The sequence below is a fragment of the Barbus barbus genome (assembly GCF_936440315.1).
Source record: "Barbus barbus genome assembly, chromosome: 39".
Taxonomy (NCBI): domain Eukaryota; kingdom Metazoa; phylum Chordata; class Actinopteri; order Cypriniformes; family Cyprinidae; genus Barbus; species Barbus barbus.
The window spans coordinates 1,525,954-1,538,976 of record NC_136717.1 but is presented as its reverse complement, the minus strand read 5'-3'; the positions used below and the strand labels follow the sequence as shown (position 1 = coordinate 1,538,976).

At 39.5% G+C, this 13,023-nt stretch overlaps 2 protein-coding genes and 1 long non-coding RNA gene across 3 annotated transcripts in view; 2 read left to right on the top strand and 1 right to left on the bottom strand.

Moving 5' to 3' along the window:
• LOC306858939 (uncharacterized protein) overlaps window positions 1-13,023 on the top strand; it is a 429,579-nt gene that overhangs the window by 145,683 nt on the left and 270,873 nt on the right. The gene's annotated exons all lie outside the window — the stretch shown is intronic.
• Window positions 1-13,023, bottom strand: part of LOC306858963 — a 1,377,007-nt gene that overhangs the window by 1,239,890 nt on the left and 124,094 nt on the right. The gene's annotated exons all lie outside the window — the stretch shown is intronic.
• On the top strand, window positions 6,972-12,021 carry LOC306858474 (uncharacterized protein). Its single transcript, XM_079399041.1, has 6 exons — window positions 6,972-7,574; window positions 7,665-7,875; window positions 8,377-8,838; window positions 10,972-11,099; window positions 11,233-11,339; window positions 11,451-12,021. Exons 2-6 carry the CDS (start codon window positions 7,704-7,706, stop codon window positions 11,584-11,586), a joined length of 1,005 nt encoding a protein of 334 aa, XP_079255167.1. The 5' UTR covers window positions 6,972-7,574; window positions 7,665-7,703; the 3' UTR covers window positions 11,587-12,021.

Here is a 13,023-nt window from a genome sequence, read left to right as displayed (position 1 = left end):
TTCCACAATCTAGATACTCAGTAATGACAAAACAAAAACCAGAGACAACACAAGTGTAGGGACAACTCTGTGAATGTCCATAGAAGTCCCAGTCAGAGCCTGGGTTTGAACCCAATCTAACATCACTGGAGAGAAGTTAAAATGGCCATTCATCAAGGTTTGGAACAATACCTGTTTTTGAGAAGGCTCTTTGTAGCACTTAATTTAAGTTCTGCTGAAGTGTAACGTTAAGGCTTCTGTATGTATCCAGCTCTCCAACCAGTTCCTCTTTCTCCTTTTCTAATTCAGCTAATCTTTAGTATTGTAGAGAACAAGAAACAGAAAAAAGTTTTTCCATCAGATTTTCATACTAAGATTCTGAAATTTATCATATATTTTCATTATTAAGAATTTCTTATTATAGGCTATGTTTGTAAACAAATGGAAATTGTGAGTTATTCATAAACTCTTACTTATGTTTGAATTCTTCCAGTTCTTCCTGTAAGTCCTGCTTTTGTTTCTTTATGTATCAGTGTTTTCTTTGCAAATCTTCATGTGCTTTTTGAGGTACAACTCCTCCATCATCTTCGTCTTCACTGTCGGAAAACTCCTCTCTCTTTTTTAGGGGGGTCTGTTTCAAAAAGTGAATTAAAAACAAACTTTGATGTGCATATATAAGCCCGGTTCATTGAAGAGTTCTAAAGAACCGATTTGCGACATGACTCGAATCATTTAGCGTTTGATTTAAAAAAAAAAAAAACTGCAGCATTTCAGACTGCCATAGTGAGTTGGATTCAAATCTATTCATTCAAAAGAGATTCATTTGGTGAGCGCAAGGAGGGTAAACGTTCATCCATGAGGTAAGTCATTAACAGGTTTAGAAAATCAATACAAGCTTTTAACAAATTAACGTTACGTTTTTCTTCTTCAGCGCTCCTTTTTTTCAGTTGCCGTCTCGTTCCTGGTATCATCCCGGTTAACGTTAAGGATTTTAGCCGTTCTTATCCACTTGGATGGGTTGGCTAACTCCTCCTCCATCTCTTCATGGGCCTCTGGAGGTGATAAATTAAACCACAGCTAATGTAAGTAACATTAGATAACATAGCGTTAGCGCAGACAGACATTTTTACGTCAGTCGAAATCAAAATTACTTCTTCGAAACGTACCTTTTATCAGAAGTACCTGAGCTTGATAATACGTGTTTATCCAGCAAACAAGATACAAAAAATCCTGTTTATAATTTTTAGGGTCAAATCTTTTAATGTCTTCTATGGGAACGACTTGTTTGTGCCCGTCCGAATACCACACACAGGCAAACATTTCTGAGGTAAAATACCGTTATTTTTAAAATCCTGTTGGCACGAGAGCCCTCTTTTATGGCCTCAGGTTGGTAGCACATGCATGGTTATCACCCAAACCCGTTTCAAATAAATAATATATAAATTTAGATATATAAAAAATTTATATATTTGTGTGTGTATAGATATATATATATATATACAGATAGATAGATTTGAAACGGGTTTCTTGAGCATGTCCTCTCAGCATGCCAGTCAATGGTCCCATCGTATTTTGCATATATATATATATATATATATATATGGCTGAGAAATCAGCCCCAAAACATAATTTAAAGCCATTGTTTTTAACGAGAAAAGCATTAAATAGACATTACAAAAAAAAAACTTTAGAACGTAACATTTGCATTTTTATTATTTATTTATTTATTATTTTGGGGTAAACTATCCCTTTAATTAGTTTTAATAATTTTGGATAATTCTTACAATATACTTTTATTATATATATATGTGTGTGTGTGTGTGTGTGTGTGTGTTTGTGCGCATGTACAAGTACAAGGTTGCTCACTAAAATGTCTCTGTATAGATGCCAAAACGAAAAATATAAAAAATACCTGGAGCCTGGCAGTGTGTCCATCATACCAGCCAAAACCAGACAAAGGCTTGAGAAGAAGGCTGGTTTTGAGGTAACTATACATGTTTCTATTAATTATCCAAATAACAACTTCATACGAAATAAACATACCTATTTATGTTGGTCTGCTTTTTATTAGTTGCTATTGTTCAGCACATTGGTCAACCCTGCGTTGTTTTAATTGTGCTCTATAAATAAAACAAAAAGTTATAAACTGTTACAATAGTGCATATTTTCAAAGCCATTATATTGTTTTATAGGCAGGAGATCCATCATGGGCAAAAACCTCACATTCATACCAGTAGTGTTGGGGAAAGTTACTTTTAAAAGTAATGCATTACAATATTGCATTACTCCCTAAAAAAGTAACTAATAACATTACTTAGCTACTTTTTATGGAAACTAAGTAATGCAGTACTTTACTTTTGCAGGGCTTGATTGTTTTTAATACAAGAAGTTCTAATTATAGCAAATGTAAAAGCCCTTTCACACCAAAAAGTGTAATGAATAAACCTCAGGCTGAAGGAAAAGGAAATTCACGTCTGTAATGTAGAACGCAGGAGAAGAAGGTTCAACACTTTTCAGCAATAAAAAAACAATGAAGCACAATTTTTAGTTTATCTAAAGTCATTTTGGCTTATTAGTATGGTTGAACTGGATCATCAAAGGTCAGCAGCGAAGACATTGGTTAATAAAATGGGATTAGATACATTTGTGTTATTTAACATATTTAATTATTGCAGGTTTGCGTCATATTCTGAGTTTGCATTTCACTGTTTTAATTCATTTTGATGAATACTAAATCTGTTTTTTGTGAGTGGGATGAATTAATGCACATTCACATTTAGGGTGCTTTCACACCTGCCTCATTTAGTTCGGTTGAATCGCACTAGAGTTCGTTTTCCCTCTTGGTTCGGTTCGTTTGGGCAGGTGAGAAAGCAGCAATCGCACTCGGGTGCGCACCAAAAGCGGACCAAACAAGCGTACCGAGACCTCCTTGAAGAAGTGGTCTCGGCATGCTTTCAAACGAAACCTGGAGTGGTTTGTTTGTTGTGAGAAAGCAATCCGACCCAACGGACAAACGAACCAAGCAGTATCATAATTCATAACGGGAAATATGTTATATAAAAAGCAGCAGTCAGTGTCTTTTGTGTCTAGCAGTCAAGCACTTTGAGTACCCAGAAAATATAACTTGTCGGAAGAAAGGGCTTCGAGCCACAGTCTAACCGCACCCAAGCAATCCAAAGCATAAAAGTGCCGACTAACATCTCTGAGCTGCGAAGCTTTCTGGGAGTGTGCAATTACTCGTGACAGTTCATCGAGAACTACGCTGACATCGCCCGACCACTAACCTCCCTCCTGAAAAAGGATGAACCCTTCGTTTGGACGGAAGCCCAGGACACCGCGATGAGCCAGCTCAAACAGTGCCTGTGCTCTGCTCCGTGCCTGGCCTACCCAGACCCAGGAAAATAATTCTACCTGAACGCTGGATTCTCCAATCATTGCCTCAGCGCAGGCCTATACCAGCTCCATGACAAAGACAAGCGAGTGGTCGCTTATGCCAGCAAAACGCTGCTTCCCCCAGAATGCAAGTACTCAGACTGCGAAAAAGCTTTGCTTTGCACTGTGTGGGCTATCCAGCGTTTCTCTAATTACATCGGTGCACAGAAAGTCATCATCGAGACTTGTCACCAGCCTGTCACCTTCCTCAACAGTCAACGCATCAGAGATGGCGTGGTGACCAACGCACGCATAGCTACCTGGCTAATGACACTCCAAGGATGGGACGTTGAGGTAAGATACGCCCAAAACTACAAATCATCATTGGGAAACAGGCTAGCAGCCTGCCAAAACTGTTCAACGGACACGCTGCACACACCAGCGGAACCTAAAGAAGCACCACAACCTCAACTGACGAATCACAGGTACTTCGAGGAGAATGTGTGTGAAGGAATGCCCACAGCATATGTTGATGGCTGCTCCTACAACCACAAGGGCAATTTACAGGCCAGAGCGGGAGTGGTCTGGCTCAACAATGACCTTTGCCCACCGCAACAATTCAACTTAGGCCCTCGCTCATCACAATATGCTGAAATAGCAGCCATCCTCATTACACTGCAAATGGCTGCACCCACAACATCAAAGAACTCCTCATCTGCACCGATTCGAACTACGCCCGTCTCAGCTTCACCTGCCATTTAACTGGATGGAAACAGAATGGATTCAAGACAGCTAACAACAAGCCTGTCAAGCACCAGGATCTCTTCCAAGCAGGCAATGCCATTGTCACTGAATATGACATTATCGTTTATTGGAAAAAGGTTTGAGGTCAGTCACGTCAACTAGGACAAGACAAAGACTTCAATGACTAAACCGATTCCCTCGCCAAAGCAGGTGCATTACACGGAGAGTCCTGGACACATCCCTCCCACCCAACCCATCAGTGGCAGCCATAACCCGCCACCAGCACGCCACTGGCGCTCATTACCCCACCTCCTCCCACATTACCCTATCACCTCAGTTCGCTGCTGATGATCTCCTCACCCTCCAAACTGCGGATCCAACACCGCAAACTCTGGCAGCTCACATTGCCGATCCCTTATCTCATCCTATTTCCACCTCCGACCTAACGGCTTCCTCCGAACTCCGCACGCTCCACTCAATCAAGCACATGCTGCATCTAAGAGACGGTGTTCTCACATATGTCCCTGAGCCCCTCACTGCGCCAAAGCTCGTAGTACCTCACGGCCAAAGGGGGATGATGCTGACACACGCACACGATGCACCATGCGCGGGACACCACGGTGCCAAGGCCATCTATGAAACGCTCAAGCAAGTAGCATACTGGCCTGGCATGCAGCAGGACGTAGCGGAATACGTAAAAGAATGCCTGGTGTGTTGCCAGTTCAACCGGCAAACCCAAACCACCGAGCCCCACTGCAAAGAAAGGGAATACCGGCTCAAAGATGTTGTGAATGTGGGATTTTGGCAAGGGAACACCTATGTCAAAATCCACACTCCTGAAGTCGTTGCGTATCACGATAACAATGAACAGTTGTATCTGGCCCCAAACCAGAGATGTGTACACTCACGAAAGACATTCACTTCCTTTGCCTGAGTAAACCCTTTGTCTGCGATAATACCGAGGGCATCTGCGGCCTAGAATCCATTAGGCCCGACACTAGCTGCCCCACCGAAGCGACACCACGTTGAGGTAACGCAAGCCGAAGTTGTCGGAAACCGATGGTTGGTCAACACCCCAGCGCGAACGGCTACCCTCACATACAATCAACACGACACAGCCACGCGCATTATCCTACCTAACCAAACTCTATGGATCACAGTTCCTAAGGGCTCGATCCTCCATATTGACGATTTAGCATTGTATCACCTTACCGACGACGAGTATCAGGCTGAAATCGAAATCTCACCCTTCTTCAAACAGCACTCCTTCGCCCTTGATCCAGAATTGGAAGAAAGAATCGAGGAGGAAGGAACGCAACTCATTGATTTAACTCCTGTTGATACAGCTTTAGAAGCTGTCGCTCGCCTTCCACCCGCTGGCGCGCCAATTATTCGGTCTTGGTCTGCCGCTGACACAGCGCTTTGCATCTCTACTAGTGTAGGATATGTTGTGACTTTGACCCTGGCCTTCCTCCTACACAAGCGATTGAACGCCGGTCAAGAGTCTTTCAACAAAGGCACGTCAGGCGTCCCGCGCATTTTCCGACGTGATAAAACTGACCAGGAACCTGAACCGGAGAACTCAACCAACCTGACTGAGATCACGCCTATACCGCCTCGTCGAACCCCTGACAACTAAACCAATCAAAATGACCCTACTACCAATAACCCAGTTGTCTTCTCAAGTTTCTAACCTGTTCATTCTCAAATTACCCTGCACCAGGATTCAGTCAGTGATGGAGATGTTGTTTGTGACTGTTCTCCCTGCTTCTTGTTCCAGTGCCCGCCGACGTTCACAACGGGAACCTCACCGAGCAAAGGGGGAATGTGTAGATGCTGGTCGGAACAAGAACACACACACACACACACACACCTAATTTCAAGACGACACATTACTGAACAGGAATCAAAGCCCCACTCCCAGCATGTGACTGGCTGGCCGATCTCCTGCCCTGAATCTTCTTATCTCAGGAGACCTCTAAAACCCAGGATATATTTGAGAAGAACATCTGGATATCTTTAAAGAACAGCACCGTCAATGTTCGTGATTGGTTTACTATAAATAAAGTCGAACAGGGCAAAGACCTTGTCATTTGGAGAAACTCCGGCACAAACCCTCCCTGATTCCCTGACCATTAACGCAGTAATTCAATGATGTTATCTGCAGGGAAGACGGTTTTACAGCCGACGTCCGAACTAAGCAAAACACCAGATCTCCACGAAAGTGACCTTCCCACGACCTCGCGTTTCCCCCCAAAAGAGGAATGCGCCTTTTTGCTCTCTAACAGACAAAGAGACGCAATGTTTTCGCTCAAGTATTTTAAAAGGGACAAATTATACTAGTTTCTGCTATTGAAGCATTATACTCGAAAACAATATATTTACAACATACATTAAGGTTGTTTTCATGTCATTTATAAGCTTGCTGTGTTATTGGAACTTATGGTATTGTTGTAATCTTTTGATGTATAATTTTCCTGATCAATATTTGTTAAGTTTCACATGCGTGGTGTGATTATTTAGAATTAAAGATTGTTTCATCTAGGGCTTAACCGCGTAATGGATACAATTGATATATGTACTTTGGTTATGCAAAAATACTTGGTGTTTGATTTCGGATGAAAGCTGATTTCATTAGAATTAATCTGGTGTGGATGAAAATTGTCTGTTCTCATCCATGTATGATTACAATACAAATAGAAATCTGCTGTCAATAATTTCTTCATGTGATAAAATAACTGAACAACATAATGTATGCACGGAAAGAAGCTGTGCAGGGCCTGGCTCCGCCCCACAGGAAGAATCCGATTGGGTCAGTTGCCCGTGGGTGGATCTCAAATCGGCCCGTTAAAGACAGATACCCAACTGTGTGTTTCAGTGTTGAGGGAAGAAAAGCTTAAGCTCAGCTCGCTCGTTGCTCTCTGCTTGCTCTATTAAGTAGATTAATGTGTAGTGGTATTTCCGCAAATCTGCGTTCAGGACAGATCATACCGAAGCACCAATGGATGAACCGTGAGGAACATCATTAGGGGCTTCAGATTTCTGACTGTCACTGGCTTAACACGGTGTAGCTCTCGTGGTTATAGGAAAAAATAGACTTTTTGTTAGTTTTCAACATGAAATGAATACATGTATTTGAACTTCATTTCAATGAACACAATCCAGATTGTTGAAACAGATCAAATGTCCTTCTGCAGTGAGTTGAGCTTCCTTTTTACGTAAATACTTCCACACAAACAGTTCCTTTCGGCATAAATATTAGCTCCACAAACACAGATAAGGAACACAAAACAGTCTACTACAGGAGAGAAACTAGGGTTACTTTGCAGACACTGAAGCTGTCCAATAGTGTAAATGAAAATAGAAATAGAATAGAAAAGGGTAAAACTATAATAGAATATGTGGGTGTTGTAAGAGGTGAAGACGGAAAAGAGATCACAGATTCAACGCGACGAGAGTCCAGTCATCTGAACTCACAGGTACTGAGATTAATCAACTATATTTTTCATATAATTCAGTGTATGAGTTACACGGGTTTTTTTTTAACACTTTATAATTATATTTCATAGACAAACGACTGTAATCATTTCAAGTGCACCAAAAAATAAATGCCTGGAATTGTAAATGATAGTATGAATAAAGGTTGGATAATGGACTCAGAAGACCGAATAGAAAGGATTGTTGATATCTACATCACTGCAGAGGCTGTAAGAGACATGAAACATAAGAAAGACACAGAGGACTTCAACACAACAACAACCCAAACACCTCAACACACAGGTAACTGAGATTAAAGGAATAGTTCACTCAAATATGAACATTTTCTGATTATTTACTCACCTCCAGGTCATCCAGTATGATCTGAAATGTAGTCTTTGCATGCTCCACTTGTAAATAAAATGAAAATGACTGATCGTTTTGCTAGAGATTGGGGCCATGTGGATTCATTTACAGCTGCCTATTTATGGATTTTGGGCCATTAGAAATGGTCTGCATTGAACCCTATTCACTTGCATTAGATGGAGAAAACCCTAGAATGTTTTCCTCCAAAAAGCTTAATTTATCTTCAGCTGAAGAAATAGTCATAAACAGTGCATCTTGGATAACCTAAATAATAATAAAAAAAATTCCTCTGCATGTACTCATAAAACACAAGGAAAAACTACACCAATAAATATCTGAGAAGGGGTAAAGTTACTCTACAGTTGGCATGTTTCCAGGTAATGTGAGCCGTGTGAAATGAGGAAGTGAAGAGACTAACATCATGTCTATCATCTTCAGGAAGTGATGGTGTGAAGAACAGGAGCTCCAGAGCAGCTGTGGTGTGTTTGGTGCTGCTGTGTGTTCTTCTGCTGACCGCAGTCATAGTGCTGTGTGTCCACATCCATACAAACAGCACAGACTACACACAAGAGAGACAACAGATATTAACCAAGATCACCAACCTCACAGAGGAAAGAGACCAGCTACTAACCAACAATATGAACCTCACAGAGGAAAGAGACCAGCTACTAACCAACAATATGAACCTCACAGAAGAGAGAGACCTGCTACTTACGAACAACTTGAACCTCACAAAAGAGAGAAACCAGCTAATAATTAACAATACGAACCTCACAGAGGAAAGAGACCAGCTACTAACCAACAATATGAACCTCACAAAAGAGAGAGACCTGCTGAAATCAGAAAAAAGTGAACTTCAGAACTTTTCTGCTGGTGTTTGCCAGTTCTTCAGTCTAAATGGTAACTTGCTAAGCAGACTCAGATTTTAAAGACTGTATCGGATCTGTTGTAATAAGTCATTTAGATAATTTAAGTTACTATATTATTGTAGTGGATGAATAAATAGTTAAATTAGACATTGCAACAAGTGGCTTTATAAGTCAATATTCATCTCATTGAGCATGAGCATTTCATTACAGTTTTTCTTAATTCGTAACACAATTCATGAAACAATTCACCATTTTCTCACAACTATAAACACGATCTCAAAACTACACAGAAACTTATACAAACCTCAAACTGCCAGGTCAAAATAATTTTTTTTTAGTCATAAACATATTTTCTTTTGTCAGAACCAAACTTTGGCTTTGACACACAAACCTGACAAATGCACAGAAAACTTCACCGTCTACAGAATAGTAGTGAGATCAATTCAAACTGAATATGATCACAATACAGTACACTGTCAGTTATTGTATATTAATTAATACACTACTAGCGAAACTAACATAAATAACCTTCTTAATTTTGTTTGGATTCAAATTTAGTTCATGCCCTAGTAAAAATAAAAGGCATATATATATAAAATACATTTATTTCATAAAGTATAGTTCAAACCTATTGACATATTTACTGACGTATCGATCGAGACTTACTGATATAACAATTATAATTAACTTTGAACTGCACATTTCTTAATATTAAACTTAAAATGTGTTTTCATGTCATTACTGATGAGGATTGTATGATCTTTGAATAATATTGGCCTTTAATACTAAATATATATGGTATAGCTAAAGTATACCTGAAATAGTTCCACTTTAGCACAATCTAATATACTCCAGTATATCTTTAGTTGGACTTCAGCTCCACTTCTGCATAAAGTACATCAAGTACAACATTTAGCAGATGTTAAAGGTGCCATAGAATGAAAAACTGTCTTTACCCTGGCATATTTAAATAATAACAGTTCTGTACATGGAAATGACATACAGTGAGCCTCAAACACCATAGTTTTCTCCTTCATATGTAAATCTCGTGATTAAAAAAGACCACTGAAAAACAGGCGAATCAGAACATAACACCGACTGTGACGCATCAGTCAGGATCACTACGCCCCCAACATTTGCATAAACCCGTCCTTGTTCTAAGCCGGCCGAACCATCAGAAGCTCTGCAGGTATTGTAAATAAACAAGCGCGGACAACAGCGAAAATAACTAAATAAATGTTATGTTCCAGGCCGTGCAGGGGGTGTGAAGTGCAGGGATGGGTTGGTGTCTGTATTCAGAAAGGCACAGAAAGCAAATAACGCGAGCCACTAAAGGGACATGGTTAGCTCCTTGCTAGCGGTAGCCTGTTACAGTACATAAGATTTCACTCTCAGTAAGGAGAGATGAGGATGATGGCGAATGACTTACAGATCCTGAGCACCACTGACAAGCATCTGATCTTGTGAAATGTGTGGTAAGTACTGTTGCTCCATAATGTAAACATAGTTTGTGTGATCGCGTCTCTTGAAAGTGAACTATAACGCGATCGATGGATCGTTCAAAAGCAGTTTCAATGCCTCGCATATTAATAACGGCTCCCTGATGCCCGCGTTTTATAATACAGTATAATTACCCGACGATATAACTGCGAGAGAAAGTATTTAAATATATATTTTCCTCCCTGTGCTTCCTTCTTGCTGATGAGCCGTACTGTGAAACAGCCAATCAGAGCAGAGCTCAACATTGAGCCGTACTGTGAAACAGCCAATCAGAGCAGAGCTCAACATTAAGCAGCATTGTGAAACAGCCAATCAGAGCAGAGCTCATTATTATTCATGACCCTGCCAAATAAGCCAATAACAGACCGTTTCATTCTAGGGAGAAATCCTAGGGTTGTAAATGGACATGTAAAATCGTTTCTGGAGATTTTTTGCCCTTACCTAAGCCACATACCTTCTGTGTAGATATCAGAGAACAATTTAAAATACTGTATCAATGCATTCTATGGCACCTTTAAGTATACCAGTTGAGTATACTCAAATTACAATTGCAGGATATTTTTATTAAGTACATATATTTGTATTATACTTAGCATGAAATAAATGTACTTCAAATACATTTTAGTATACTTTTTTTCACAAGAGATGGCTTTTCTGTTTATAGGTGGATGGAAGTGCCATCAGTCCAGTCTTTACTTCATTTCCTCTGCGACGAAGAGCTGGACTGAGAGCAGAACATACTGTACAAACAGAGGAGCAGATCTGATCATCATAAACAACAGAGAGGAACAAGTCAGTGTGTGTGTGTGTGTGTGTGTGTGTGTGTGTGTGTGTGTAATCATGGTGTTTAGTTTTAAATGAAAGATAATGTGCTGAAATGGGTCTGTGCTCATTTGATAAATTGTTTTATTGTTCCACTTCTCAGGATTTTATGAAGAGCATGTCTGGTGGTGATAAAGTCTGGATTGGTCTGACTGACAGAGATGTGGAGGGCACATGGAAATGGGTTGATGGCAGCAGTGTGACCTCTGGGTGAGAAATCACTGAACTGAACTGATTATTATTTAATAAATGATTCTCACAGTCAGTATCATATCACACAGAAAGCAGCTCTGAACATCTAATGCTGATCTGTTGATACAGGTTCTGGGAGCCTGGCCAACCGAATATAGCCCCGACATCAGAGGAAGACTGTGCTCTAAATCATTCACCAGGATGGGCTGATTTTCCATGTGGTTATATGTATAAATGGATCTGTGAGAAGAGTATTTTAAAATGACTCATTATGATACATATTTATATATATAGTGCATTGAATAACCCTTTAATTTGGTTATTCTGTAAAACAAAGTAATAAAAAAACTAAAATTAAGTAAAATAAAAAATAAAATAACCATTGTAATATTACAACTTTCATATTAAACTATTTAAATGAACTTTTTGTTTGTTCAGTCAAACTTCTTAAGATCTAAACTAAAATATGCATCTAAAACAACAGTGATGTTTCTATGAATTATAATATCAGTAATACACAGATATAATATAAATGTCCATACAAACAGCATTGTTTCAATGCTCTTAACCAAATGATCATGATTTTAGTTGTATTGTTCAGGACATCAGTAAAGTTTAATTTGAACTGTGATTCTCTTTGAAATTTCTTGCAGCTTTTTGTAACAGCTACAGTATGACAATAAACATACTTGACGACGACAATTTACTTGTTTTCAATAGCTAACTGGCATATTTCCTGAACCATGAGAAGATTAATATAAATGGAAAGTTGCAGAAGCAAATCACATAAACAGCTCCTAATGTTTCGCTCAGAATATGAACAATTATAGTCTAAAAAAATTGGTCTATATGAACAATTATAGTCTAAAAGTCTATGGTCTAAAAAGTATGTATTCTTTATAAATACATGCTGCTTAAGCATATTCTAGGATCAACATGATATGGTACATCAACTAAATATAAATAGTCACTATAATTATCACTACTTGAAAAAAAATACTTACCTCAAGTATGATATTGTTTAATTTAAAACATTTTTATGACTGTTGATTGTCAGCTTGCTTACAATAAGATTGCAATGCTACGCAGTTCCTGGCTGTGGAAAAGCAACATGTTTGAATATGCTGCCGAAGGATCCCAAAAAGAAAACGTCAGAGAAAAATGGATTCAGTTTATTTTTAGGGAACATCACAGTCACGTCAGTGTTGATTTACACGTGTTCAGTACATTTCACCAATGACTGTTTTGAGCACAAATCACAGTATGACAATCGGCTTGCCAGAACACTTTTCCTCAAAGATCAGGCCGCTGCCAATTGTAAGTAACGTATTTCATGTAAAAGCTACCTTTTAAAATGGTAATTGCAGTATAATTCATAATGAATAATCAGTGTTTTTACTTAGTTTACTTGCATATTGCTTCAATACTTTTAAAAGATGAAAGGCCTGCCAAAAGACGACGCTTTGAATTGGAGGAGGGTGAAGAAAGTGTCTTTTGAAGAAGTCTGCGACTCAGTCTTCATACGTTTCATAAGAGCGTAATGACATACACTACCCTGGAAAGCTCTGTGGGAAAACAGGATGGCTGGAGAGCGAAGATGAGTGAACATTGGGACAAAAATGACCGGCATGAATTGGGCTCACCCGAGTACGGAGCGGGCGGATTAAGCCGCGGTTCCGCGTAGCGAGGAACTGCTCCCTCC

What these genes read in the sequence shown, in the direction of transcription:
- LOC306858474 (XM_079399041.1), top strand. Translation starts at nt 7,704, where the DNA reads ATGCCTGGAATTGTAAATGATAGTATGAATAAAGGTTGGATAATGGAC. An exon ending in TAAACAACAGAGAGGAACAA is followed by an intron (nt 11,100 to 11,232) that starts GTCAGTGTGTGT and finishes TCCACTTCTCAG; the next exon opens with GATTTTATGAAGAGCATGTC. An exon ending in GGCAGCAGTGTGACCTCTGG is followed by an intron (nt 11,340 to 11,450) that starts GTGAGAAATCAC and finishes CTGTTGATACAG; the next exon opens with GTTCTGGGAGCCTGGCCAAC.